General features: G+C 45.3%; 1 protein-coding gene across 8 annotated transcripts in view; it reads right to left on the reverse strand.

The window, feature by feature from the left end:
• LOC143145130 (uncharacterized) overlaps positions 1-24,982 on the reverse strand; it is a 265,611-nt gene that overhangs the window by 19,761 nt on the left and 220,868 nt on the right. For 6 of the 8 annotated variants that reach the window (XM_076308175.1, XM_076308173.1, XM_076308174.1 and 3 more), the window contains one exon: positions 9,514-9,862. In XM_076308175.1, the coding sequence (XP_076164290.1) occupies positions 9,514-9,862 (349 nt within the window). Of the gene's footprint in view, positions 1-9,513; positions 11,046-24,982 lie in introns of those variants that run through there. The other 2 variants (XR_012991619.1, XM_076308179.1) reach the window with 2 other exon arrangements.

Here is a 24,982-nt window from a genome sequence, read left to right on the forward strand (position 1 = left end):
GTAGGGTAATTCGAGCGTAGTTGAGCTCGCGGTGTCTGGACGAAAGGTTCTGATCCAAGGGGGTCCTGTAACTCTTCTAGAAGCGATTTTTCTTTCTCATGGGTGTAGAGAATATATTGAGGGGAGAAAGAAAGAACAGTCTTGGGACAAGGGGGGAGTGTGGCCCTGTGGGTAAGTAGAATGAATAATTTTGGCATAGGAACTGCAATGTTTGAGCCGAGAGGATCTGCAACTCTTTCAGGAGTGATTTTTCTTTCTCATGAGTGTAGAGAATGTATTGAGGGGAGAAAGAAGAATAATTTTGAAATAAAGAAACGAGTAAGTAGAATGAATAATTTTGGAATACGAAAGCTGCCTGCACGTCTAAACTAATACTGCAATCTCTTTCAAGAATGATCTTTCTTTTTCTATTATCCGTACAGCATGTATTGCATGGAGAAAAAAGAACAGTCTTTCCGCACAAGGTTAATGTACGATACCACTAGCAAGTAGAATGAGTAATATTGCCTCGTGTAACACGATTTGTAACCCCTTCCAGGAGCGATCTTTCCTTCTCCCATTTATACAGAATGTATTGAAGGGAGAAAAAAGAACAATCTTGCATCGAGAGAAACGCAATACTCCGCGTAAATAATACGCGAACAGCTATCGGATAATTTCATGAGAGCTTATTGAAACGTCCGATTCGACACTGGTAACCTCTCCAAGAACTGATCTTTTCTTCTCCCATCAATACCGACGTAGACAGAGTACATTGCAGCGAGAGAGAAAGGGAGAACACTTTCGTATAAAGGCTTCTACGCGTAAATAGAAGCAATTTTTCCTCGCGAAGACCGAGTAGAATGTCTAACCCACGAAGACTCCAGACCCCTTTCCAGGAACGATCTTTCTTACCTCGTCCTCCATCTACGCAGAGCGTACCGATACCCTTGGGGTACACTTCGTTTCTCGTTCCCTTGTGATTTCATAGCATCGATAATTGACAGTATCGTGAATTCCACGAATGGAGACGGTAAATTAGCATAGGTAAGGCGCACCAATAACGGGAGTGCCCGTTGCGTAATGGATAGCTGCTCGTTGTATAACGAAACGTTGGTGCAGGGCTCCGACGTAGATTTCCAATTTCCCTCCAATTTCTCGTAGATCCTACGACGACAGCGACGCGACACACTTCGCGTAATACGGCGAACGCAACCAATTTTCCTAAAGTACGGTGTACAATGTAAACAGAGGATCGATACAATCCCCCGCGAACATCTCAGCGGATTTCTGCCCGGTTGGTTGTCCGCGCTCGAAACGAGCTACGTAGACGGGGAGTAAAAGGGTTCTCTGGGAGAAGGGATGGGATGGGGGAGGGGGAAAGAATGTAATCAAAGCGACTGACAAGTTAGTAATTATGTAAGATCGATGAATATACGTGGCTGGTACATCCTCTTCGTCGGTCCCTTTATTAATCGAGTGGATAGACTTTTAATTAAGGCTCGTTCCTGTCGATCCGCCCTCGGGAGAAAGGAAAAGTCGATGGGGTGGGTGGGGGGTTGGTTTGGTCGAAGCTATTATAAAAATGAGGTCCGAAATAAACGCGAACGAGCCTGTGTTTAAACGAGATCAGTCTCTGCGAGTTGATTGTTCGACCAATCTCTCGTAAATTGAATCGTTCCCCTGACAAATCGGATGAAGCGTTAACAGTACACGCAGCCGTTTCTTATCAACCGGGTAACAATTGAAAAAAAAAATCTTTTTCGTCCCGGAGTCGTCGCACCTTAATACATCGATTCCGTTTGAATTAATGCCGGTACAAACGAGGTTAGCCAATTAAGAATTTCCATCGGGGAATATTCTTCCAGGAAAGAAAGTAACGATCCGAGAGGGAGGGAGATTCGATTGTCGGGGAGGAGTGGACCAATTAGTTCAATAATGATCGATTCAAGTCGGTTTTCGAGCTCCGTGGAGAAACTTCAGATGTGGAATATTTTACGCAAGTTGAGCACCTCTGTGGATCATTCGGAAGATCCTACATTTTAAGAAGGTTATGTTAATGTCAGTTGAATGTATTGCGGGGAGAAAGGAAGAATAGTCTTGGATCAAGGGGAATACGGTATCATCAATAGGGTGACCTAGTACCCTAAGGTGAAGATTTTTTTTCTCCATAGAATACATTTCCATCTTTTTCTCACTTTCCTCGGTTTACGTATTTTACTACAATCTAGTAGAACGTTGTGTCTTCGCCTTACAAAGGATGACCACGATGTCTAGATCCAATATGCTCAAGAGAATACAGTTTCTTTTCTCCATAGAATATATTATCCCTTTTTTCTTTCTTTCTCTTTTTTCTGGATTCATACATGTTTCTAGAATCTAGTAGAATCTCGTGCCTTTGCCTCACGAAGTCGGACCGCTACGTCCGACTCAATCTTTTTTCTCCATAGAATACATTTCCTCTTTCCTCCTTCCTTTTCAAATTCGCACATTTTCCTATAATCAGCCTAGCGAAAAACGATCGAACCATCGCCATCGAGGATCGTTGATTCGACCCCATCGGTCTCTTCACTGTCCCAAAGTTTACATAGATTGACGTCAAACGCGTAGCCTCGATACCTGCGTTTAATAGGCACGATTTAAGGAGGTCGATTGTCTGACCAGCCGGGGGATCGCGTCTGGATTTAATGGTATCTACTGGCCGGACGATATTTACTCGGCTATTAGTGTGGCACGGACTAGTGGTAGCCAGATCGTGGGGAGGGGTAGCGAGTGGTGGGGATACTAGCTAATGGCGCGCCTTTAATGGTATCCAGTACGAGTAAATCCGCTCGAGTACCCTCGACGTATCTATTCCAGTAAAAATATACCCAGAGCGAACGGTACCGCCGTGCCACGGTCGTGCTTTGAATCGCGAGCGAAAATAAACATTTTACTCGGCCCGCTCTCGGCACAGGATAAGCCACTCGGCCAATAAAAGCGATACTTTAAATCAAAGCTCGTATCGGTCCCCGTTTCTCTCGATTTCAGCCGCGTATTGGCTCCATACACGAGAAAATGCTCGTGCCCCCTCTCCTGCTCCCTTTCTGTCCCCCCACTACCGCTTACTGTACGATTTCGCGGAAATAAACGGCCGTGGGTGAAGCAATGGATCACACAGATTGCGCGACGTGTTTTAGATACCGAGTTTCAGACTTCCAACGACGAATTGATTTCACCCCTAACCGCCTGCCAGTGGCCCTTCGTTTTCGAGCAACGTAGAAACGACATCCGGGTAAAAACATCCCCTCCCGGATCGGAAATTGTGTCCCACGTCCGCGAAAGGAAAAATATCCGGTACGAGGACGCCTCGAGAAGTTCGAAAAAGGAAGAAAATTGTGGTAGGGGAACTGTCGATATAAATAAATTCACCGGGGATGAGGAGGGGATAGGTGATAAGAGAAAAAGAGACGAGTCTTTTGACGGTGTTTTGATTTCTGCATTTTACTTCGCGACGATACGGTGAAATTTAATATTTCGAAAAGTGTTTTATTAATTTTTTTTTTTTATAGAAGGTGGGGGGTGAGATATCACATATCGTATGTGTGAAGAATGGGAAACGACAACATGGCTGGAGTGTTCCTATTGTACGTGTATTTCTATTGTATTGGCATACCAGGTACAGTATTGTCGCGATAAATGTGAAACCGAGGTCTACGATAAGTGCGAAAAGTTTATTACCGACATTAGGGGGATTTGTTTTCACTACCTGTTTTTTTTCTATGGATGAAATACCGTGATAGGTGTAGAATTTCATGGATGGTCCTTCATAAATGTGAATTTTCGTCCCAAGGTTGTCACATTTATCGAAAAAGCACTGTATAATTACGCTGTGAAACAGTAATTGAATTTCAGACGGCGAAACAGATTCGGTATTTCTTCTCAACTCTTCTAAGAGTTGGTGAGGGGATTCAAAGAATCCTCGTGAATTTTCAACGCATTCGTGTATCGAGTATCATTCGCACGTTTGTGGCTAGGAATTGCCAAGACCTCGCAATGTCTTTTCGGTCCACGGGAAATGAGCGGAATTTAAACGCGGTGGTGAGCTTCCGTTGCGATAAAATTGGGATCGTAAGTCAAAAAAGCCGCGAGGCTATTGCGTCCCGGTGCAAGCTCGAGTTTCGACAGCTTTACTGCTGGAGATTTCGCGTCCAGTGGTGGAGTACTCGACACACGCGTGGCGAGAGGAGGTAAGAAAAGGGAGGGCGGACATTTTTATCGCGTTAACTCGTTTTATGATTCGCCATTTTCTTTCACGGAGATCGTCCCTGGAACCTCGCCGAATCGAGATCCAGCATCCGCGCGAAATCTGAAGATACCTCGCGCCTTAAGAATCTTGCTGGATTGTCTTTTTGAATTTTTCCCCCGTTTAAAGTATAATGAACGTCCTCGCAGGCGTGATTCTTCTCCTACTGCGTGGCTTTTCAGAATTTAAACAACGAAACCCGTGGAACAATTTTGCCGCGTTAAAATCAACGAGATAAATGCTTCCAAGAGAGTAAATTGTTTGACCCGAGCAAAGGTCATGAAAGTAAAATTAGCGCCGAGTCGAGGTTCTCGCCGCGGAAGATTGTCTCTCCGCAGCCATTTTTAACTGTCTTTAATAAATTCCGACGTTGCATCTGGAGTTCAAATTTTGGTCACGGTACAGTTACGAGGATCTTCTGCCTCTTCGTTTATTCATTTTGCGGTATACACACACACAGGGTGTTTGTTTTATCTCGACACGGTTGAATATTTTACGAATAATCGAAAATATGTTTTTCGAAAAGTAGGCAGAAAACAGAGGTGGGTAAAATTTGTATCCGAATAAAAGTTTCGAACAACGAATCCAAGATAACCGATTTTTTATTTATCAAATAAAAATTATAATTTGAATTATTTCTTTTCTTCGTAACTTTAAATTAATCCTTGCAATTTGTCCGAATGGACTCTACTGGATTGTAGAACGAAAAGTAAAAATTTATTACAAAAAAATGTTTGTGCACAATTTTTTAAAGATTTTAAATTTGTTTATTTTATTAAAATAAAGTTTTATCCATCTTCAGTAAAAAATGAATTGTTACACACAATGTAAATACGTTCGATTAGAATTTTATTAAATTCGTATTTATCAAGATTCTTTGGTGCAACTCGTGGAGTGGGAAGTGTGTAATTCGAAACGATAAAGGATTTTGTTTCGGTGCTTGAATCAGGTTCGAAAGTCCAAGAGAAGCTTTATAAAACGTGTATTGCGAGACAATAGGTAGACAGTGGGAGTTGACACGTTACAGAATTTCCAACTGGTGTCGCGTTACCCCGTTTAAAGTAATCGAGAAGATGGTTCCGCGACTATGGATGGAGGAATGTTGGGGGTTGGGGGGAGTAAAAGTCGATGGAAACACCTAGCCATTGTATCGTCGTAACAAGTTAATTGCACGCCTCCAGGACGTTTCGCGTGTTCTCCCGTGGTTTCCTTTTAACTGTGCTCAAAGAAGATTGTCCGAAGTTTCAGAAGCGCGGGCAAACTATAACCCAGGTAATTTGGATGCTTAGCGACGTTAACCGTGTTTCGTGGAATACTTCCACCGTGCTTTTATCCTTTGCTGTTCTTTTTCTCGGAGTGTACATCGGGACTCGACACTTCGAAACAAGGTTTTGTCCTCGATGTAAATCCTAATTCACTCAGTGCCGCTTCTGGAGCTTACGGGGCCCGGATCAACTGTAGATATCGTGGTCCAGTTCCAATTCGGGAACCCAATACATAGGAGACAGTATAAAATTCTTGAAAAAGTTACCGATTGTAAGAGCCAATGAATACCCGATCAAGATCAATTTTTAGAAAAATTCCACGTTCCACGTTTCGAAGGAGGGTAATCCTTCGTGCGAGCATTGATGTAAAAAGAGAAATGTTATTCGAAGCGTTGTTAATTAATCGCGAAACTCGTGTATTAAATCGAGTTCAATTAAGACGGGACATCAACGAACGCGGAGACTGCGGATCGCGGTGGAATTTGAAAAATGGCCTCCATTGGAGGAGGGGGGGCGTCGCAAGGGGTCATTATGGATTCCGATGAAAGGACTTGGAAACAATGAGGACGAACAAAGGCGCGGGGAACACAGTGGAAGTTGTTTCTCGCGTTTAAGGGTTGCTGCCTCGAGGTCCGTCTATAAACGAAGAAACAATGGGGCGTAGCGGTGAGCTACAGCCGGTCGACTTCCGGTTTCGTAGCGTGTACTCTCTCCGCGCGGGACACGTCGTGGCGCGGGTTTCGCGCTCGTAAACGGATTCATAAAGGCGGAAGTGCCTCCTTTCTTCCCGCTTTTTCATCAGACCGACGGTACAAATGGTCCTGAGTCGCGCCACGGAGGAAAATCGCAGACTCCCATATTACTTTTTACAGCGTACGATCTCGCGCGATGTTCACGGTTGTTTCGTGTCTCCCCCCTCTCGCCCCCCAACCGTCGCCCTTTTCCACTTTACAGACACACAGAGACCTCTCTCGTGCATCTTTGATTTTCCCGTACCTTTTTCAACGAATCGTACGAATCGTATTTTGGAATTATTTCACAGGGAGGAGGGGGAGGGGGGGATAAATAATGAAAAAGGGGGTTCGTTCGAACAAATGGTTCATTTTTTATTTGAATTCTACGGCGAAGAATCATTAATCGAGGAGTCAGATACTTTAATATCGATGCTGCGAAACAAGGTACTGCGCATGTACTGTGCACGGTTGAGAAGTTGACCGGAGGGTTAACAGGAGGGTTACGTATGTGGATTGAGTTGGGTCAGATGTTTCAGTCGGGTTTCGAAAACTTATAACCAAGTAAAAATTGTTCATATTCCTTTTATACGTGATATTAGATCCCTCTTGATCCAAGTGTCATCTTTTCAGCTTCCAACTGTAGGTACAGTGTTTAGTAGGTAGGATTGTGATCTCGTGGAGCAATTACCAAATGTATAATATACTTTTATAAAGAATGAAATATCGAATAAAAATATGTATAAGATTAAAAAAAATCGATGAATTACATACCGCGAAGAAACTGTTCACATTGAATTCCTTTCAACAAGTTTCTAATTTGGAACCATTTTGTAAATAAAAATCCCTCACCCCGCATACATGTAAACTATCGAACGTTACTTTGATTGTGCATCAAGCTTCACTTTTCAACCTTTGTAAATCCACTACACGCGCGATTATTAATTTTGAATTGAATACTGTTTCGCTTGCGTTAAACCGTGTAAATAATAATCATCTCCCTTGCAACAAAGCGTACAGCACGTGCCGGCACGTAGAAGGCGAACAAGTCAAATAATTATTTTCTACAATGGGGAAACCTATTTAACACAGTTTCTCTTTTACGTTCTCCCACAATTTTTGAAGCAACCCACCCGTAGAAATAATTACCCGGCTTGAGGAGAAACGAGAATTACGAAAATAAAGGTAAACAGAGATGGCGCGCGAGCCAAACGGCGTCCCGGATTAAAAATGGCGGTTTCGAGAGAGACTCGGAGGTTCAACCACGCTCGACTAAGTCCCGATGTTCGAAGAATGCTCGGTATTCGTTTATAACAATTTTTCATAAACAAAAAACGGTATCTGGATAAACCCGATAATCCAGGAAATCCGCATTATCCATTATCTATTATCTTTTATCTATATGATCTTTCTGAGTTCGCGTGAGTTCACATGAGGTGGCGTGAGTTCGCATAAGGACAATGGAGATCATTGGAGGTCTCGTTGGGTCATGGGATGTCACCTGAAGTCACTGGGGGTCACGTGAGTTCACTGAGCTGGCGTGAGTTCACTGAGCTGGCGTGAGTTTACGTGCCTCTCCCCCTGGTAATTCTTCACGAATAAAACGTCACTATTCTCTCCTCTGTTTGACGTTTTGCATTATGACGCGTAAAGAGGAGGAGGAGATGGAGGTGGGGGGGGGGGGGGGGGTAATAGTAAGAAGAATTCCATTATGGACTCGGGGGTAATAAGAAAATGAAACCCGCGTTACAAAGAGAAAAGGGGTTGTCCGAAACCGCCGTTGCGCGGGAACAATAAACGTGTTTCCAGGTGACGAGCAGGTGAAAGGGGGAGGGCCTGCAATTAACACGCGAACGATGAATGCCACCGGCAGGTGACACGAGTTTTATTCCGTTCACCGTGAGGTTATCTGAAAGCTTTTTCAAGCCGTGGAATAAACGAGATACCTCCCACCACCGATACCTATACACGTAATTACGTAACGAAGACATTGCTCGTAACAACCACGATGATCACGAAAGCGGGGTTCTCGGTCGGTGGATCGGTTCTCCAAGGAATGTCAGGATCCGAGACTCGCGTGGGAAAAGTTGTACGGAGTAACTCGCAAGAGTTGTCGTTTCGTCCGCGTCGGCGGGAAAGCGCGAGAACAACTTTCGCAATTTCGACGACCTTGCGAGAACGATGTTGACGCAATCTTCTCTCTGATCCTTAAACTCCTCGTCTAACAATCGTCCATCCGGAAGAGGGAGAACCGCCTCGGTCCGTGGAACTTTTCGACGGAAGTTCGTATAATTTCCTGAATGGCCACTCTCGTTCGTCTCCTTAATTTCCATAACTCATTTACTGTCCATTCGGCAACCAAATCTTGGAAACTTCCTTGGAGAAACTCGGATCTACGCTACGGCCTACTGGTACAAAGTTGCCAGGACTACTTTCGGGGTGGACGGGGAAAGCGACTGGGCGTTTCTTTCAGTTTCTTCATAGCCGGGATTAAATGGCAAAATGTTTGCTCAGAAACGTTTCGGATGGGGTTTTTAAATATTGTTACACGTTCGAGACGATGCCTCGCTTAATGTTAAAATGTTGAGAGGGTCGATTATGAATATACGAGGCACGAGTGGAGAATTTTCTTCAACAAACGGGACAGAGAGGGATGCTTGATTGGTAGTTTTGAATATTGTTACATTTTCTCGACAGTGCCTCGCTTAATGATATCAGGAAAGAATAGGATCATCAATTATGAATATGCGAAGAATGGGTAAAGAATTTTCGTTTAATCAACGAGACCTCAGTGGGTTGAAGTTCTTTAATCAAAGAAACTGAAAGAGTAGGGATGACTCGATCACGAATAGAAGAGACAAATTTTATCAATAACTGAGGTATTGTTGTACACTTGCTTGTTTCGTACACCAACACGCGCAAATGATTGCACGAACTATTACGTTGTTCGGAAAGTGATTCCGTTTTTTTTTTTGCTGAAAAAGAAACACTATTTTTTTAGAGTGTATAAACATTTTATTAAATTATATATTCTCCATTTTGGAAAACGAAATGACTTTCCGAACAGCCCAATATTTCCAATAATAAAAATCTTCCGAATGAAAAATACTTTGATCTAAGAATCCTCGTTGGATGGAAATCGATCGGTTTAAAGTTACGTTTGTGATGTAGTACGGGATTCGAGCAATCGCGAATCAACGAATAATCTTGGAAGGCCGCTGGCGGGCTGGGAAAACTGTATACAAATCCTCACCTGATGGCGTTGAAGATCTCGTGGAAACCGGTTCCTTGGTGGCTGCTGACGTCACAAGTGGGCAACGGGTGGAGTAGCGGCAAACGATGACACAGCACGCTGTCGCTGTTCCTCTTGCTGCTCCCGTTGCTGTCCCTGTCCCTGTCGTTTTGCGGCAACGGGCCGTTTCCGGTGGCGGGCGCGGGACCAAGGCCAAGACCTAGAGGAAGCCGCGGTAGGGTCGCAGGCCTCGTTAAGCTGCCGTAGGCTGCCAAAGCTCCTCGGGGTAGAGACGAGTAGCAGCGATTAAGGGGTAGCGTGCCAAGGGTGCTGGAGGCACACCCGCTGCTTCCGGAACCAGACCCCGAACCTACACAACAATTTCAACGTTCTCATTTCCGTGGACTCCGTTTACCTCTCGATCGGTAACTACGTCACTTCGACGTCGAGGATGCGCTCGAGAAAGTTAGTTTCCGCCCCGGAACGGACTTTAATCGTCGCCTCAGTCAATTGGACGTAGGTCGGTGAACTTTGCTCGTTGCGTTCGCGAACCTTTCAAGCTTCGTTTCATCTTAGAACGGTTCTTCGAGGAATAAATACCACCGACCACGAAATCAACAATTCGATTCGCGACGTAAATTTGCGTTGAAAACTTGCACATACATCGGGTGTCCCAAAACCGACCGTACTGAGCGGCTGTGTGGGCATTCTACGCGAAAAAGGGGATCGAAAATGTAGAGTAACGTTTTTTACCAGAGGCTCCATTTCCGAGAAAATCGATTTTGAACATTTTTGGGGCACGTCGTCAGATCGGGGGCTTGTCGAACATGTCCATTATTCGATGTTTTCATTTCTGTTGTATAAGTATCGACGGTGGTACACTATCGAGAAACAAACACCATGCCACGATCAATGTCCCGAGTTAATGGCGCGAAACGGCGCACGTGCCCCAAAAATATTCAAACTCAATTTTCTCCGGTAACGGAGCCCCGTACGGGAAAATGTTATTCCACATTTTCGATTCAGTTTTTCACAGAGAACGATAATATTGCCTCGGCGCAGGTCCTCGTCGGGCATGAAATTCGCGTTCGACGGAATTTTCGATCCCGATACGGAGGCGTCGTTCCTCGAGGGGATGCGCGCTTGTGTTAAAATGGAGCCAGCGACGAGCAAAAGTATCCCCGTTTCGAGGCCTCGGTTCGTCCATCGGCAGTCAGCGATCCTACGGCGTTATAAGGAAGCTCGTAAGATTCCGTGTGGCTGCATAAGCGCGAGCGACATTAGACCGAGACACCGTGAGCCCTTAAGCGCGTTCAGCCGAGTTTACTGGCACGTAAAGCCTCCTCCGCGCAGAATTAATATAAACGAAGTGTACAAGCAAGAAAGGTAGCGTCGTCGGCATCCACGTTGCTAAGCGGCTCGTAAAATAACCGACAGACTCGGATGCCGGGCAGGAAGCGGTTACGAAGGGAACTCTATTAAGGGCCACTCCTCCTTCTCCACCTTCTCCTCCTCCTCCACCTCCTCCTCCATCTCCTCGTGCTCGAACGCCGCTGCAAGATAATGACTTCAATGACGAACAATGCGCGGACTGTCGTTGCGCGGGTGAACGCACTGCTAAATAAAAGCGCACGTAACGCGTGGATTTACAGGCGCGTAGCAATCGTCGGTTTCAAGATCTCCTATCCACTCTGAGCGACAATTTGCCGTCCTCCTCCTCCTCCTTCTCCCGGAGGAGGAGGAGGAGGAGTTCGTACCGCGCTTTTTCGTTTCCACTTTTTCGCTCTCACTTTTGTTCCGTCGAGGATCTTTCAGCGTTCGTGAAACAAACGGGACACGGGTATTATTATAAACAACGAATGGCTGCGTTGTCGACGAGGTATTCACCGGTTCACAAGCATTCGGTTGCGTTCGTTCGTGTTTCTTCCACCGCTTCGGGGCGTCCTCGTTGCTCACTCGCGATTATATTATCGCTTGCGAGCAGCGGGGGACGAAGGAAGTGGAGAAAATGAAAAAAATTGGTAGGAAACTTTATCGCGAAGTTGCGCGCGCGCGCGCGCGTCACGCATCGGCTCCGTGCTCCGAATAAAAAGCGTAAAATGTTTACGAGTCGGGACGGTGTCGGGGCTTGAGAGAATTTCTCAAGTCGACCGTTCGCTCGATAAAACTTGCCGCGCGTCTTTGCCACCTCGCGTTTTCAAACTCCCCTCCGCTCCGACCGGAGACGATAAAATTATTCGTGCACGCAGTCTCGTTCTATTTTCCATCGTTTTATTCCTTTTGGTGAGCTAACGTTTCTCGCGAACTTTAACGAGGAAGTTGCTGCGAATGTATCTGTTGCGAGTTAATAGGCGGTACCGATAGTGCGTTACAAATTTTTGCGGGGCTTCAATTAAAGGGAACACGAGTGAAGAATTTTTTTCGACGTATTTGTAACAATCGTGCATCTACACGATAAGAGCAATATCACTAGAACTAAAGAATGAGCATAGAATGGGATCGGAGATAAAATTAGAGTGACTTTATTTAAAGGGGAAAGGAGTGAACAATTTCTCTTGACAAATTTGTGTCGTGGTTCTACACGATGAGAGCCACCAGAGATAAAACTTGGGGATTCCATTTAAAACGAAAATCAGTAAAGAATTTTTATACGTTTGTAACAATCGTCGCTCTACACTATAAGAGCACAAGTTATTTTCAAGCGAATTGTACAGTAGAAACTGTACACAGTTTAAAAAATGATATTAATAAAATAGAAAAGACAGAAGGTTTTCGAAAATACTAATTCTGGTGAGAGGGGTGGGACGTACATGCCCTTTCCGCCTGGACAAGCTGCCAATGAACCGTTTCCACGCCAGCAACTCGATTAGGGTTCGAATCGCGAAGCTTTCGAGCCCGGGGACAGGAACAAAAGCTTCGAAAGAGTTTTCACGATGGCGAGGCGAGCCAAGGGGTTGAAATTGCGTCCGAGTCGTGGAAACGATACCCTTGTTATACAGCCACGAGCGTTTTCGAGGACTCCTGCCCCACGATAGGTTTAATTCGGCGCTCGTTCCGAATCCGGAGCGGAGTTAACAAACTCCTTTTTGGACGTGATCTCATAGAGACGGGTGTACGTGTCCGCGGCGGATTACCGGAAATTCGGCGCAGCCGGGCGCCGATGAATTCCAAGCGGAATATTAATTCGCCCTCTCGGGAGCCCCCTCTCCTCTCCTTCTCCAACGTACGGGTGGTAACGTTCTACGAACGTGTCATGAGAATTTTTGTGAACCGGAAGAGGCACCCCCGGACTGAAATTCCATTAACTTTGTCGGTCACGCCTCTTTCTCACTCCTAACCCCACCACCTCTCTACTCAACCAATAATCTACGGACAAATATGAGTATTAATGTCTCTGTTGATTTTACGGGATATTCGATGCGGTGTAACCGAGCACACTCCGGTTCTGCGAGCAGTAGTGCGGGCAATGGAGGGGGGGGGGGGGCGGTGGTTTGCGCTCAGGAAATGAGACTCGTCGCTTTGGAGTACTTCGGCGAGGAATTTCTGACTGTCGACTCTCGTTACGGGAAGCTCTGAAACGATTACCAACGACGGGGAACTAATAGCAGTCGAATGTAATGAGCAAGCGCTACGGGGATTATTTATCCGTTACGGCTGATGGGATGAAATCATTTGTACGAGAGCCCTTTGTAACGGGGGTGGTAATACGGCTTGTTGCTTCTTTGGTCGTTGGTTGCGTATCAACCTAGCCGTTCTCTCTTCGATCGAAGCGCCTCGAGAAGCGTAAGTAAAAGGGAGGGGACGACGGTGGTGGGGGGAGGTATAGCCTCCCGTTACTTGTTGCTGGTCAGAAGCGGCGGTTGCTTGTACGGTGTTGTCGTCGATCGTTGACGAGGAATTTAATCGACAACCGTAGGGCGTGCACGAGTTGTCCCGCTTCCGTGTTGCATCCGAATGCGAAACAATTTGCGTTGAAATACCGTTGAGAGAGGAGGAATTGATGTTACTCGTCGTTCGTCGGTGAAGAGAAACACGAAACAAAATAAAAAAAAATAAAAAAATACAAGACTTTTGACCGGAAAGAGACGCGTCTCGCGGTGGGGCTCTCTCGACGAATCGTCGGTATCGAATGCCCGCTTTCTTGTTCATCTCCCGCTCTTGGTGTTTTTATCACGCGAGTTGACGACGAATTTATCGCTTCGGCCGCGGTGCCTCGAACAAAAACCATTTCCCGTTTCTAAAGCGCCCCGTAATGGCCGTTTCCATCGGCCACGGTACATTGGACACGAACAGCCCCTCTTTCCTACCTCCTCCCCCCCACTCTGTCCCGTGTTCTGCACCCGGTTTAATTCCGGGTCGAGTCTCCGAGGCACGATCGGAGCCCCGCCGAGTATTCATTTCTCGGAGTTCGTTTAACCCCCGCGGAAAGATTTATTATTGTTTCGGGAGAACGTGCACTCCCACCTTCCCCCGTTCAGAGAGTGGGGGTGAAAAAAAAAGAAAGGAACGCTCAACGCGCGCGAGCTCTGCCCGTCTCTATCGGACACGTCGTATCTCTCATATTTTCCGGGGGAAACATCGATCGTACTCTGTTCGCGAAGCGCAACGACTTCGAAGGACGACAGTGTCTCGTTTAATGTTCGAAAACCGGGAACGTCGATTGTCGATACCCGAGGCACGAGTGGAGAATTTTTTGCGATGGCTACGATCCTGGATATGACGGTACATCAGTTGGAGAAACGTTGAACAGTGGTGGGGATGATACCTGATCGCGAATCTGAGTAAGAAATTTTATCAATATCCGAGGCACTATTGGAAATTCCATCTGAAAGTTCCGATACAAGTCCGGTTCCTTTCGTAGATTGTACGAAATTAATTTAGGATGTAGTCATGAATCTTAGAGACACGTTTTATATATACTCAGATTTTTGTTACTAAATTTCGATCGTAGAAAATATCTCCTTGGATTGTACTTTGTAAATTTAGTCGGTTCTTTGTCAACGGTACCGTAAGGGCAGTTAAATACGAATGGTGAACGATTTAACCTATCGCTTCAATAGCAAACACAAAGTAATTTATACCAAAAGACTTCTCAATTAACAAATTGATCTTGGGAATGCTATATAACAAGAAAACTGTCTTTACAGGACGAATTCGACCAACGACACCTTGCGTCTTAAATAAACGTGCTATCACACGGGCAGACCAATGTAAATAGCCTTTTCGTACCCAGATCTTCGACCGATCTTGAATAAAACATGAATTACTTTCGTTCGAGGAAGTCTTTCAAGGTTAGGTTGGCAAACCCATTCGCTATTTGACATCCTCATCGATATATAATCTTCTCTTAAAAAAAATTGTTCTTTTCTTAGATCCTTACGATGACATAAAAACGTTGGATAGATAAAAGTAAAATTGTTTTTATTCAAAAATGAATGAAAAAAATCCCGAATCGAATAATGCAGTCGATGACAGTGGTCGACTCGACGAAAGATAGGAACAAATTACGGAGTATGCCCAGAAGGTAGAAACGGGTCCCCCGGTCGGTTAGGTTTCACGTCGACCGCGTTTCCGTCTTATTCGAGGTGCGTCTGGTGTTACGCTCGAAATGCGCGCGTGAACAGTGGTCGCGTGTTCACCAGGTGGATCAATTACTTGCAGCAGCAGCAACCTGCTGGAAACGTGGTTCCGCGGTGACCCGAATGGAATCGAAACGAGGGACAAGGGAGGGGAGTAGGGGGTGAGAAAAGGCTCCGGACGAAAAGTGGAAACAATTTATCGGACGAGAATGGTCGAAAACCGAACTAGACTTCCTTCTCGCGTTCCAACGAGCTGCTATGGCTCGTGGACCAGAAAACGACTAATCCTGCGAGACGTAATGGAGGGTCCGGATCGTAACTTGCTTAGAGGAATTGCTGAAAAGTAAAAAATCGCGGTTCACTCCGAGATCTAGATCGTTCGCCGACGAACAATGCGGTAGGGTTGCTTTTAAGACTCTTAGAAGTGATGTATTCTTTTTTTTTTTAACGTCAGACCCCACGTGATTGAATTCGGTGGAAATCGAGAAGGAGTTATTGGTTTCCTGGAAAAGAAATAAAGAAATTCGACGAAGAATATTGTACGGTTGCAATTTCTCTGGGAAATTGTCGCGGGATTTCTGAAGCCAGCTGGACCATGGTTCGTGGCTGCGAAGGATACGTGGACGGGTGAAAATTATGGTTTACGAGATGACGGTAGCGTAACATGCCATTCGCTTGATATTTTCGATACGCTGCGACGTTTAATCAAAGTTCGAACTGACGTTTTCTACTTGAATAGTTGAAACGATACTTTTGATTTTTATTTTTGGGTAATGTAACTGGTGTTTGACCGATATTTAAATTCTTTTACATTTTTGGGAAATTTTAATACGTACTGAAGAGGATCCAGAATGTTAACGTGAGAGTATCGATTAATTCCAAGTGAGGTAAGTGATTATTCAGTATTTATTGAAAAGGAAAAGTATAGTAACGAATAGAAGTAAAAATTAAGCAGACGAGATGCAGCAACCAATTGGGAAAGAATCTCTCTATGTTTCAAAGAATACAGTTTTAACCAACTCTTTCAAAAACACTAACGTAAATAAAAAGAAAAAACGTTTCCAGAAAGAGAAAACGCAATATTCAATTTTCTCGTAACGACCACTCCAAAGCTGAAGAGTTATCCTCGTGAACCGCCTTGGAAGTGGTGGTGACCCGAAAATGAAGAATTAATTTCAACGTCACCAGAAATTCAGCAATCCAACTCCGTAAGCCTCCCTGACGCCTGAAACAGGGGAGACTGGTTCAAAAGTCGCGTGCAACTCCCGTTGCTCTATCTCGCGAGAAAGAAGGGCCATCAGCCCTTCCGTCTCTGTTTGCGTATCACTCGCCAAGAGAACTTGGCAAACTCCGGGCATTAATAAGGCGAAGTTTCGTTCGCGAAGTTTCGCGGGTGGTTCGCGAGCAAACCATTCAGCGATTTAGCATTAATGCGTGCTCTGTAGAGAGAGAGGTGCAGAGATAACTAAAGAAGGAGAGAGAGAGTGAGAAAGACAGAGATAGTCAGAGAGAGAGAGAGAGAACGTTATAGCTAGATAGTGAGAAAATGCTATAGCTATATAAAGAAAGAACGTTATAGCTAGATAGATAGAGATCGTTATAGCTAGATAGAGAGAGAAAACTATAGATAGAGAAAGAACGCTATAGATAGAGAGAGAAAGCTAGAGGTAGCTACAGAGAGAAAGCTAGAGATAGGTAGAGAGAGAAAACTATAGATATACTATAGATTACATAGAGAGTAAAAGCTATAGACAGCCAGAGAGAGAAAGTTAGAGTTAGCTAGAGAGAGGGAGAGCCCTCCGGCAAGGAGATACAGACGCGTCCGTGTTGTTCTTCGACGGTGTCGGCAGGGAGACTGTTAATAGTTCCGATCAAGGTGCTTCAAGTTCTTCCGAGTTACGAGCTGTTTGCTTATGCCGCGGTAACTGGATCGATCGGCAATTTGTTGCCGTTGCGGCGCCACGTTTTCGCGGTAACGACGCGGCGTTATTAACTCACGAGCTGCTTCCGGTAGTCCGTGCGAGATATCGTAAGTATTATAACTGGTAAGCCAAAACGTAGAACCACTGTGACTAAATTTTATTCTCTAAATAGGTAGGAGTGGGAGAAGGTAATATGATGGGAGCTGTCCCACTCTTTCACGCGCTGTATTTTGAATACACTCGAGTGGGAGTCGTAACTATTAAATACGTAAATAAGAAAACTCGAGCCAATGATAATACATCTATTAATTTATAGTTTGCATAACTTTCAACGAATGTGAAAATAACGCGTCGATCGGAAAATTCTCGCTTTGAAAAAATACGTCGTTCTCCTATCTCTACGATGACGTGTATGTACGTCAATCCTGTCCCGAACAGGTTGAACTTTAATCGAGGGAGGTTCACCAGGTTCACCGAGGACTCGGCCGAGTGCTTTCGCGAGAAAGATATCGCGAGCGGAAGCTGGCACGGGCCGTCGTCGACGTGGCAAAAATTCTTCTCGACGACCGGAGATTGGAACGTCGCGATAAGGGCTCACTCCCCCCTCCCCACCTCTCGAATTCGAGTAGAGTGTGCCTTTTTACAGACGCGTCGTTTCGTTAAATAACCACTCAAGGCGCGCACGCGCGGATCGAGAACCTTCGTTCGCCCGCGGGACTGGGAACTTGACCTGAATTATCAAAGAACATTACCAGGATGGAGGGGAGGGGATTCCAGTTGCATCTAAATTCATTCGTTTCCGCTACGAGCTGGAATTGCAAAGGGAATAATAAACGACCCCGAGCCTCTTCGTTTTAATTCTTCCTCTCTTCGATTTCATTAAACTCGAGAATAGCCCGAGTCGAAGCTCTAGCGGGGGACGGGATAGGGGTAATTACGTAATCCGATAAAAACGAGGGACAAAGGAGTTTTTCATTCTGCGACAAAGGAGCCAAAGGTCCGAAATATTTCGTCGCTACGAATCCCCGCGCCCTCCCTACCCCTTTCTCGTTTCATTCCTCCGGGTCGAACACATTTTCTCGTGGAAATAATTATCGGGGAGCACGTTTTGCAGCGACCCCGAACGTCAATCGTCGAAGGGATTCGATTTCTCCGCGATGCAATTTCGTTGTGCAATTGCTTATAACTCCCCGGATGACGTTTCTATTCTGTTTTTTTCTCTCTTCCCCCCCCCCCCCCTCCCGGGACGACGAGAAAGGAGCGCTTTTCTAATTGCGTTACTCGAAACGTGATATCGAATGGAATCGAACGATACGTACAGTACGCGCGGGAGAAGATTGCATTCGGAGTTATGAGGTGTCCCATTCGTTCAAGGGCGATCTCGATCGTGCACGGGACAGATGTATATATGTCCCACGCTCAAGTAGATGGTCCTTGGCCGAGTAGGACCAGTCGTCACACCGGATGCAATTTTCTTGCGCGCGCACTATACATTTGCAGTAGCTTATAACTCGAGTATGTTGTTTCTATTTGATTACACCAGCAAGGAGTATTTTCTAATCGCAGTCATTTGAAACGTAACATTCAGCGAACGGTATGTACTGTACGCGAGTGAGAAGATTGCATATGGAGTAGCAGTGGGTTCTGTTGATAAAGGGGCTCGTCTCAACCATGTACGAGGTAAATATACAAATATACTGAACGAATAAGATTCCTTATAACCTCGTATGCAATCTGTTCAACTGCGAACTGTACGAATGCAATTAACCGCGCGAAGGAACAGAACATCGAAGTCAGTTGCAACTCTATCGAAGCACACTGACGCAACGTCTCGACGCAACACGCAAAAAGTACGTCGATCCGTAAATCATGTACGCGATCGTTCGTTACACACGTGCTACGAGGAGGTCGCCGATCATACGTTAAATTATCTGGAAATGCTTATCGGGGGAAAATGGGAAAAATTCTTAAACGAAAGCTTACATAACTCAAGCCCTGCTGCTTTATCGAACCTACCCACCCGAAGAGGTTTATAGCCTTCGAAAAATCCTGAGTCAGACTCACGAGGTGATCCAGGCCAATGAAATACAGTTCGGCAAGAGAGTCTCCACGTAACCCAGGGATCCGGAGAGATTTGTAACCCGAGATCTTCGTAGGAATCAAAGCCCGAAATTACCCTCCTTAACGTTCCCAGCCGTTACATTGTTTTCCAGTTCGTTGCTGCGTCGTTATCGGGAGATCCATCGAAGGTCTGGGGTACGGAGGCGAATTGATTGGAATCCCGTTGCGGGAGCAAATAGGCGTGCTTGGGCCACGGTTGCAGGCTTTATCGAACCTGGAATAGCTCGCGCGCTCGACGAGAGATCCGAGTGTACGTTCTGTAGACGCCATTGGCTCACGCAGATACCCACCGCGAGATACGTCGAATCTCGTCGTGCAACTGACGACAAACTTCGCGCGAAGATCGAAACGAACGAAGGCTGCAATTTCAAGCGGGAAAGGTATTTTCAACGTTCGAGGAAGCGGATCGTATTCGGCTATCGTGGCGAACACGATCGACATCTACGAGCCACTTAAACGCCGGAGGCAATTCGATGTTTGCTATATTGAAATCGTGGTGGTCGGGTTAGGGTTTAATTGAATCGTGATCGAAACTTCGATCGCACGGATTAGATTTTTACAGACGTTTCGAAACTTCCAGCTCCCTGAAGATCACGAGGTAGCTGACTTTCCATCCGGGATGGGAATAGAAAGTCCTAGAGCGATGATTGTTATTATTAGACGGATGAAGGGTTTATCGAGCGATGGTTAAAGTAGATGCAAAATACAGAGCGAGCTGAAAATGGAGCTACCAGCAAGTGTAATGAACAGATGTAGCACGAACACGGTAACGCCTCGGATATCGATCTTGTTGCTCGGATTCGTGATCAGGAGTTGTTTTCCTCGCCGATTGTGTTTCTTTTTATTCAAGGGACCACTTCCAAAAATACACATATTTGTGAAAATAACTTGGTTCAGACGAAAGATCCCCTATCCGTGCTTCAGGTATTGATAACTACCAATTTTTGTGACTTCAATCTGACAAGTTTTGAACATTAAACGAGGTACTACTCTACGAGTGATTTAGACCGTGTGAGCGTCCAAATTATATATGAACTTGTCTTAATCTGTACATACAGGTATAGTTGTTCCCGCCAGGTGTCATGGTGACATTAGATAAAAGAAAAAAATATTTATCACGTTACAATCTTTTTTTCACACATCCAAGAACAGCTTCGTCAGTGTCTTAGCAAGACAAGGAAAATGGAACCTTTCAGTGAATCGAACTCGTTCCTAGTCGGTCGCCACCGGCAGGTGTGTATCATCGAAGAAACAACCCCGCCAAAAAAGAAATGAAACGAAAACCAAAGATAGAATCGTCGAATCCAGCCGAGGAATCGTCAAACCGAAAGATTTGATTTGTCTACCGCGCTATAAACACGTCGTCGTCGCCTCGAGAAAGATTGCTTTCGATTCGACTTGGGTTAGGTACGATGTAGAGATCTTGAGGGACTTCTTTCAGCCTGTCAAAAGTAAACTCGATCCAGCTGTTATTCGTTTAAAGAGAGTAAAGTCGAAATTCGAACTCCAAGTGTGCGGTTCTCTCAAAAAACTCGATGGAAAACATTCTGACGAGGAAAACTTTTGTCTTAAAAATGGGGCGATAGAATTTTCGGAAAAAAAATACAAATTGCGCGGCAATCCGGTGTCCAGGTCCAGGTGTCTCTCGAGCGATCGAGAGTAGAAGGTTTCTCGACCAACTCCACGACAAATTGCGTCACTTTGAGCTCTCGGAGTTCTCGCGAGCGAATCGATTGGCAATTTTGTGAACCCCCTCCACCTCTCTTTTCGTCTACGAGCGACGACAGGGGGATAGAAAGTTCTCCTCGTCTCGCACACCGAGAATTGGCGACGGAGGTTGCCTCGGGTGTTTGTAATTGCCAGAGCTGCGAAGGAGCATCAACCTCGTAGCTCCCCTCGGTCCCCTGGTCCCTCCCACGACACGGAGTACACGCGCGATGATGTTTACCAACACCGGCCGCGATAATAACATCAACCGCGAGACGATCCACCGTTTGTCTCAGCCGAGGAGACGAGAGAACCCGGAGGAACCCGAGGGAATCTTTAGGGTGCGTTACAGCGCCGGAAACGGGGGCAGTTGTGGCACCTGGGTTAGTATAAATATTTGGTGTCTCTGTATTGGGGTGCAACGAGGTGTATTTTTCGAGCAGGGACTGGTTTGTATCAGTATTGCGAGCGTTGATCGTTAAAATTGGATTTTTTTAGCGACTTGGCCTCGGTGACCTTGAAGTGCAAACTATCTACTTTGAAAGTGTAGAAGAGCAAAAAAACGCGCTCGAGGCAAGAAGTTTTAAATCGAGATTCATTATTTTGTAGCCACACACTCCGAAAGCAACACTTTTTCGAAACGATCTCTGACATCCCTAAATGTATAGTAATACAGGGGCCAAATAAATCTATAGTTTTTGAAATATTCTTTGGTACTTTCGTGAAAGTAATGTACAAGTTGGATTAATTTTCTGCAGTACCAAAGAAGCCTATACGATGAATTAGAGTATTTTATTTTTTTTTTTTAAGAAGAATAATGGATGTGAACTTTCAATGTTAAGGAAGATTAGGAGTACTCTTTGATTTTCATCCCATTTCTTGGATAGTGTATACAAATCGTGTTTGCAACAAGTGGAGCTGTACAAGGAATTGTTCAGATTCTGTTATTTAAAAAAAAAAATTGAGTGTAGAAACAACCCTCTCGAAGAAGATTAGAATTCTGTACACAATTCTATACACATGTTTGTAACCAAGTGAAGTGTTTTATTATTCTACGAAAAATATTAGATTCGGAACTCTCCTACCTAAAAGAAACCAGGAATTCTAGTCCCGCCGATCGGTTGGCCCCTCGATCTGCCCCCTCACTTTTTCGAATTTCATATGCAAGTTTGCAACAGTTTCTTGCCGTGATCATTCTTCCCTCACTTCTTGGAACAAAGCGAGTTTCAGGGCGACGAGCTACAAAACGTTAAGATCGGTTCGAGGGCGTCTGCAGCTCTTTCACCGAAGTCACTCATGCATGTCCATAGAGAACAGACTCGAGTCAGAGAGGTCGAAAGACAAGGGGGCACGGCGGAGCGACGAAGACATTAAGGGGATGTTGAGAGAGCAGGTTTGGACAAGGGCGTAGCATGGAGCTGGAAGGGTCCAACGCCCGGAGATGATTAATACGTTATTCGCGAGCGGAAATTCAGTTGGAAAGTGTCGTTTGCACGGAGGTTCGTGTATAAACCATTCTCCGAGGACGTTGTTCATCTTCCTTGCGGGAGACAATCCGCAAGCTGTTATTATTCCCGTGAAAACACCGCGTCGCGATTTATTCCGTCCAAACAGTGACGCGGATTTTTTCTCCGCTCTCTCTTTTTCGGTCTCTGTAAACAGGATGCTCGTCGATCGAAGCGGCGTTCGTCGAATCAGGACGAATTCGAGCACGAGAAGCCAAGGTTCGATCGTAAAGTTTATTCGCTCCGATTGGAGGTTTACGAGCGATTCGACGATTCACCGCAAGCCTTTCCATAATCTAAAGACTTCCTGCTGCCAATTTGACGACACGATCGATCGTGATTTGCATCGACGAAGTTTCCCCCACCAATTTGAAGGAACTCTCGCGGTCGTTGATTAACCAGTTGCTCCGATCGAGTTGCAATTATCGTTGGTCGTGATTTGTTCTACATCTCTCATGCGAAAGTTTTCTCGAGTCCGTTGTTCGTTCGCGAAGAAGTTCGTCTCGTTCGACGTTAGAAAATCGAAGGCGCGGATTATTAATAAACGAGGCGCGAAGAATCGTCGGAACGAGGTTACTTTCACGAGCATATACGTTCTTGGAAATAAGAACGAGTTCGAGTTGCAGATATATGAACAGCGAGGACGACTCCTGATCTTGAATCCGAGCAACAAATTTATCCGTGACGCTACCGTACTCCTGACTCTTGATCTTGAATCCGGGTGTGAGTTCAATCATCACTCGAGACTCGATCGTGTTCCCGATTCTTGATCACGAATCCGGACGATAAATTTAACCGACATCTGTGACGCTACTTCGGCTCCCGAACTTGAATCCGGGTAATACGTAAAACTTTCAATCCAATCTGATTTTTTTTGTATACATTCTTGAAAATGACGTTCACCCGAGTCGAAGAAACACAGAGTGGCGGGGAGGACTGTGGATCGCGAACCCGAGCAATAAATTTGATCAATAATCGAGGCGGTGCTGCATATCATTTTCTCGGGGGGTTAAGAAGAAATCGTTCGAACAAGGAAAAGGCTCGATCGAGTTTCCTAAATGAGGGAGGGTGGGGGTTGGGGGTGGTTCGCGTAGATAGAATGACGTTGAAACTAATTCCAACGCAAATTGGAGAATGTCCGGGAGCATTCGTTATCCAGAACAAATGGCGGTATTAGACACTTCGCTCTTCGCCTCCTCGGGATTGCAGTTTCGCTCACGAGAGAAAACCCCACTACGCTTCATAAATTGAACGTCCCTTCCGCCCTTACATGTTACGGGGTGTGCTCGCGGTAGCTCCGGCAAATGGCGGTACGGCTTAAAGTTCGAAAGGGCTGAAGTTTCGTTCCCCGTGCGATGTAAAACGCCGCGGGAACTTCTGTGCTCCGATTTGCCCGCTGCAGGCCGGAAACTGTTCTAATTCCAACTTTCTAATTCCGCGGTCATACCGGGCTAATGGCCCTCTGTACACGGTGCCTTGGATCCTGTGCTCGTTATGAGTTTATGTTCGCACGCTGCAAAGGTTCCCCGATGGCTTTTTCGTCGAATCGTTCGTTTCCCTTTCAATTCTTCGACAGGGAGCTTGAGTTCCGTAACTTATTCTATCGATTGACATGAGCGGATTGGAAACGTTAGAGGAAACAATACGGAACCTTGGTTTACTCGTTGCTCTTGTTTCGAGGTTAGTATTTTGAGAAAAATGATTACTCGGAGTTCTTGGACAGCTGTATACTTCGTGCTTCAAAATTTTTATTTTCAAGGATACTTGAGTCGGCAAAAAAATAGTTGAAGGTTATTTTCATCGACCAGACATAGTCCAAGGTTATTTTCATCGATCAGACATAGTCCAAGTTTATTTACATTGAGCAAAAATATTCCAAGGGCACTTACACCGACCAAAAATAATACAAGGTCACTTACACTGATAAAAAATAGTTGAAGGTCACTTACATTGATTAGATATGATCCAAGGTCACTTACGTCGATCAAAAATCGTCCAAGGTCCTTTACATCGATCAAGAATGATCCACGATCAATTACATCGACCAAAAATAAACCAAAGTCACTCACATCGGTCAAAAATATACCAAGGCTAATCACATCAACTAAAAATAATCCAAGGACACTCACATCGACCAAAAATAATCCAAGGATAGTACACTCGATAAAAAATAATTCAAAGGCACTTACATCAACCAAAACTATTCCAATGTAACTCACATCGATCAAAAATACACCGACGACACTCGTACCGATCAAAAATAAACCAAGGTCACTAATATCGATGAAAAATAATCCAAGACCACTTGCATCGTTCAAAAATAAAAGCACCGAGCGATTTTCACTGTTCGACTCGATCGACGTGTCGCGATTTCGAGTAGTTTGTCTGAGATCGAGGCACTTCTCCGTTGCAATACCGTTTAAGTGCATTCACATCGCGATAAATCTCGCGCGGTTGTCGATGCCGCTATCATGTAAATTGACCTTAATGGTGCGCGATATCGGGACCCGCGTTAACGAAGCGACGCGTATCAAAATTTAAAATGTTCCGGCAGGATTTTCGCCCAGCTACGGGCCATGGTAGCGGGAGGATTCGTCGATCAAACACGGCCGGTTGAAATTACGGGTCGTTTACCTCCGCGCGATCATTAATTCGG

This window comes from Ptiloglossa arizonensis, chromosome 4 (assembly GCF_051014685.1).
Source record: "Ptiloglossa arizonensis isolate GNS036 chromosome 4, iyPtiAriz1_principal, whole genome shotgun sequence".
NCBI classification, from domain to species: domain Eukaryota; kingdom Metazoa; phylum Arthropoda; class Insecta; order Hymenoptera; family Colletidae; genus Ptiloglossa; species Ptiloglossa arizonensis.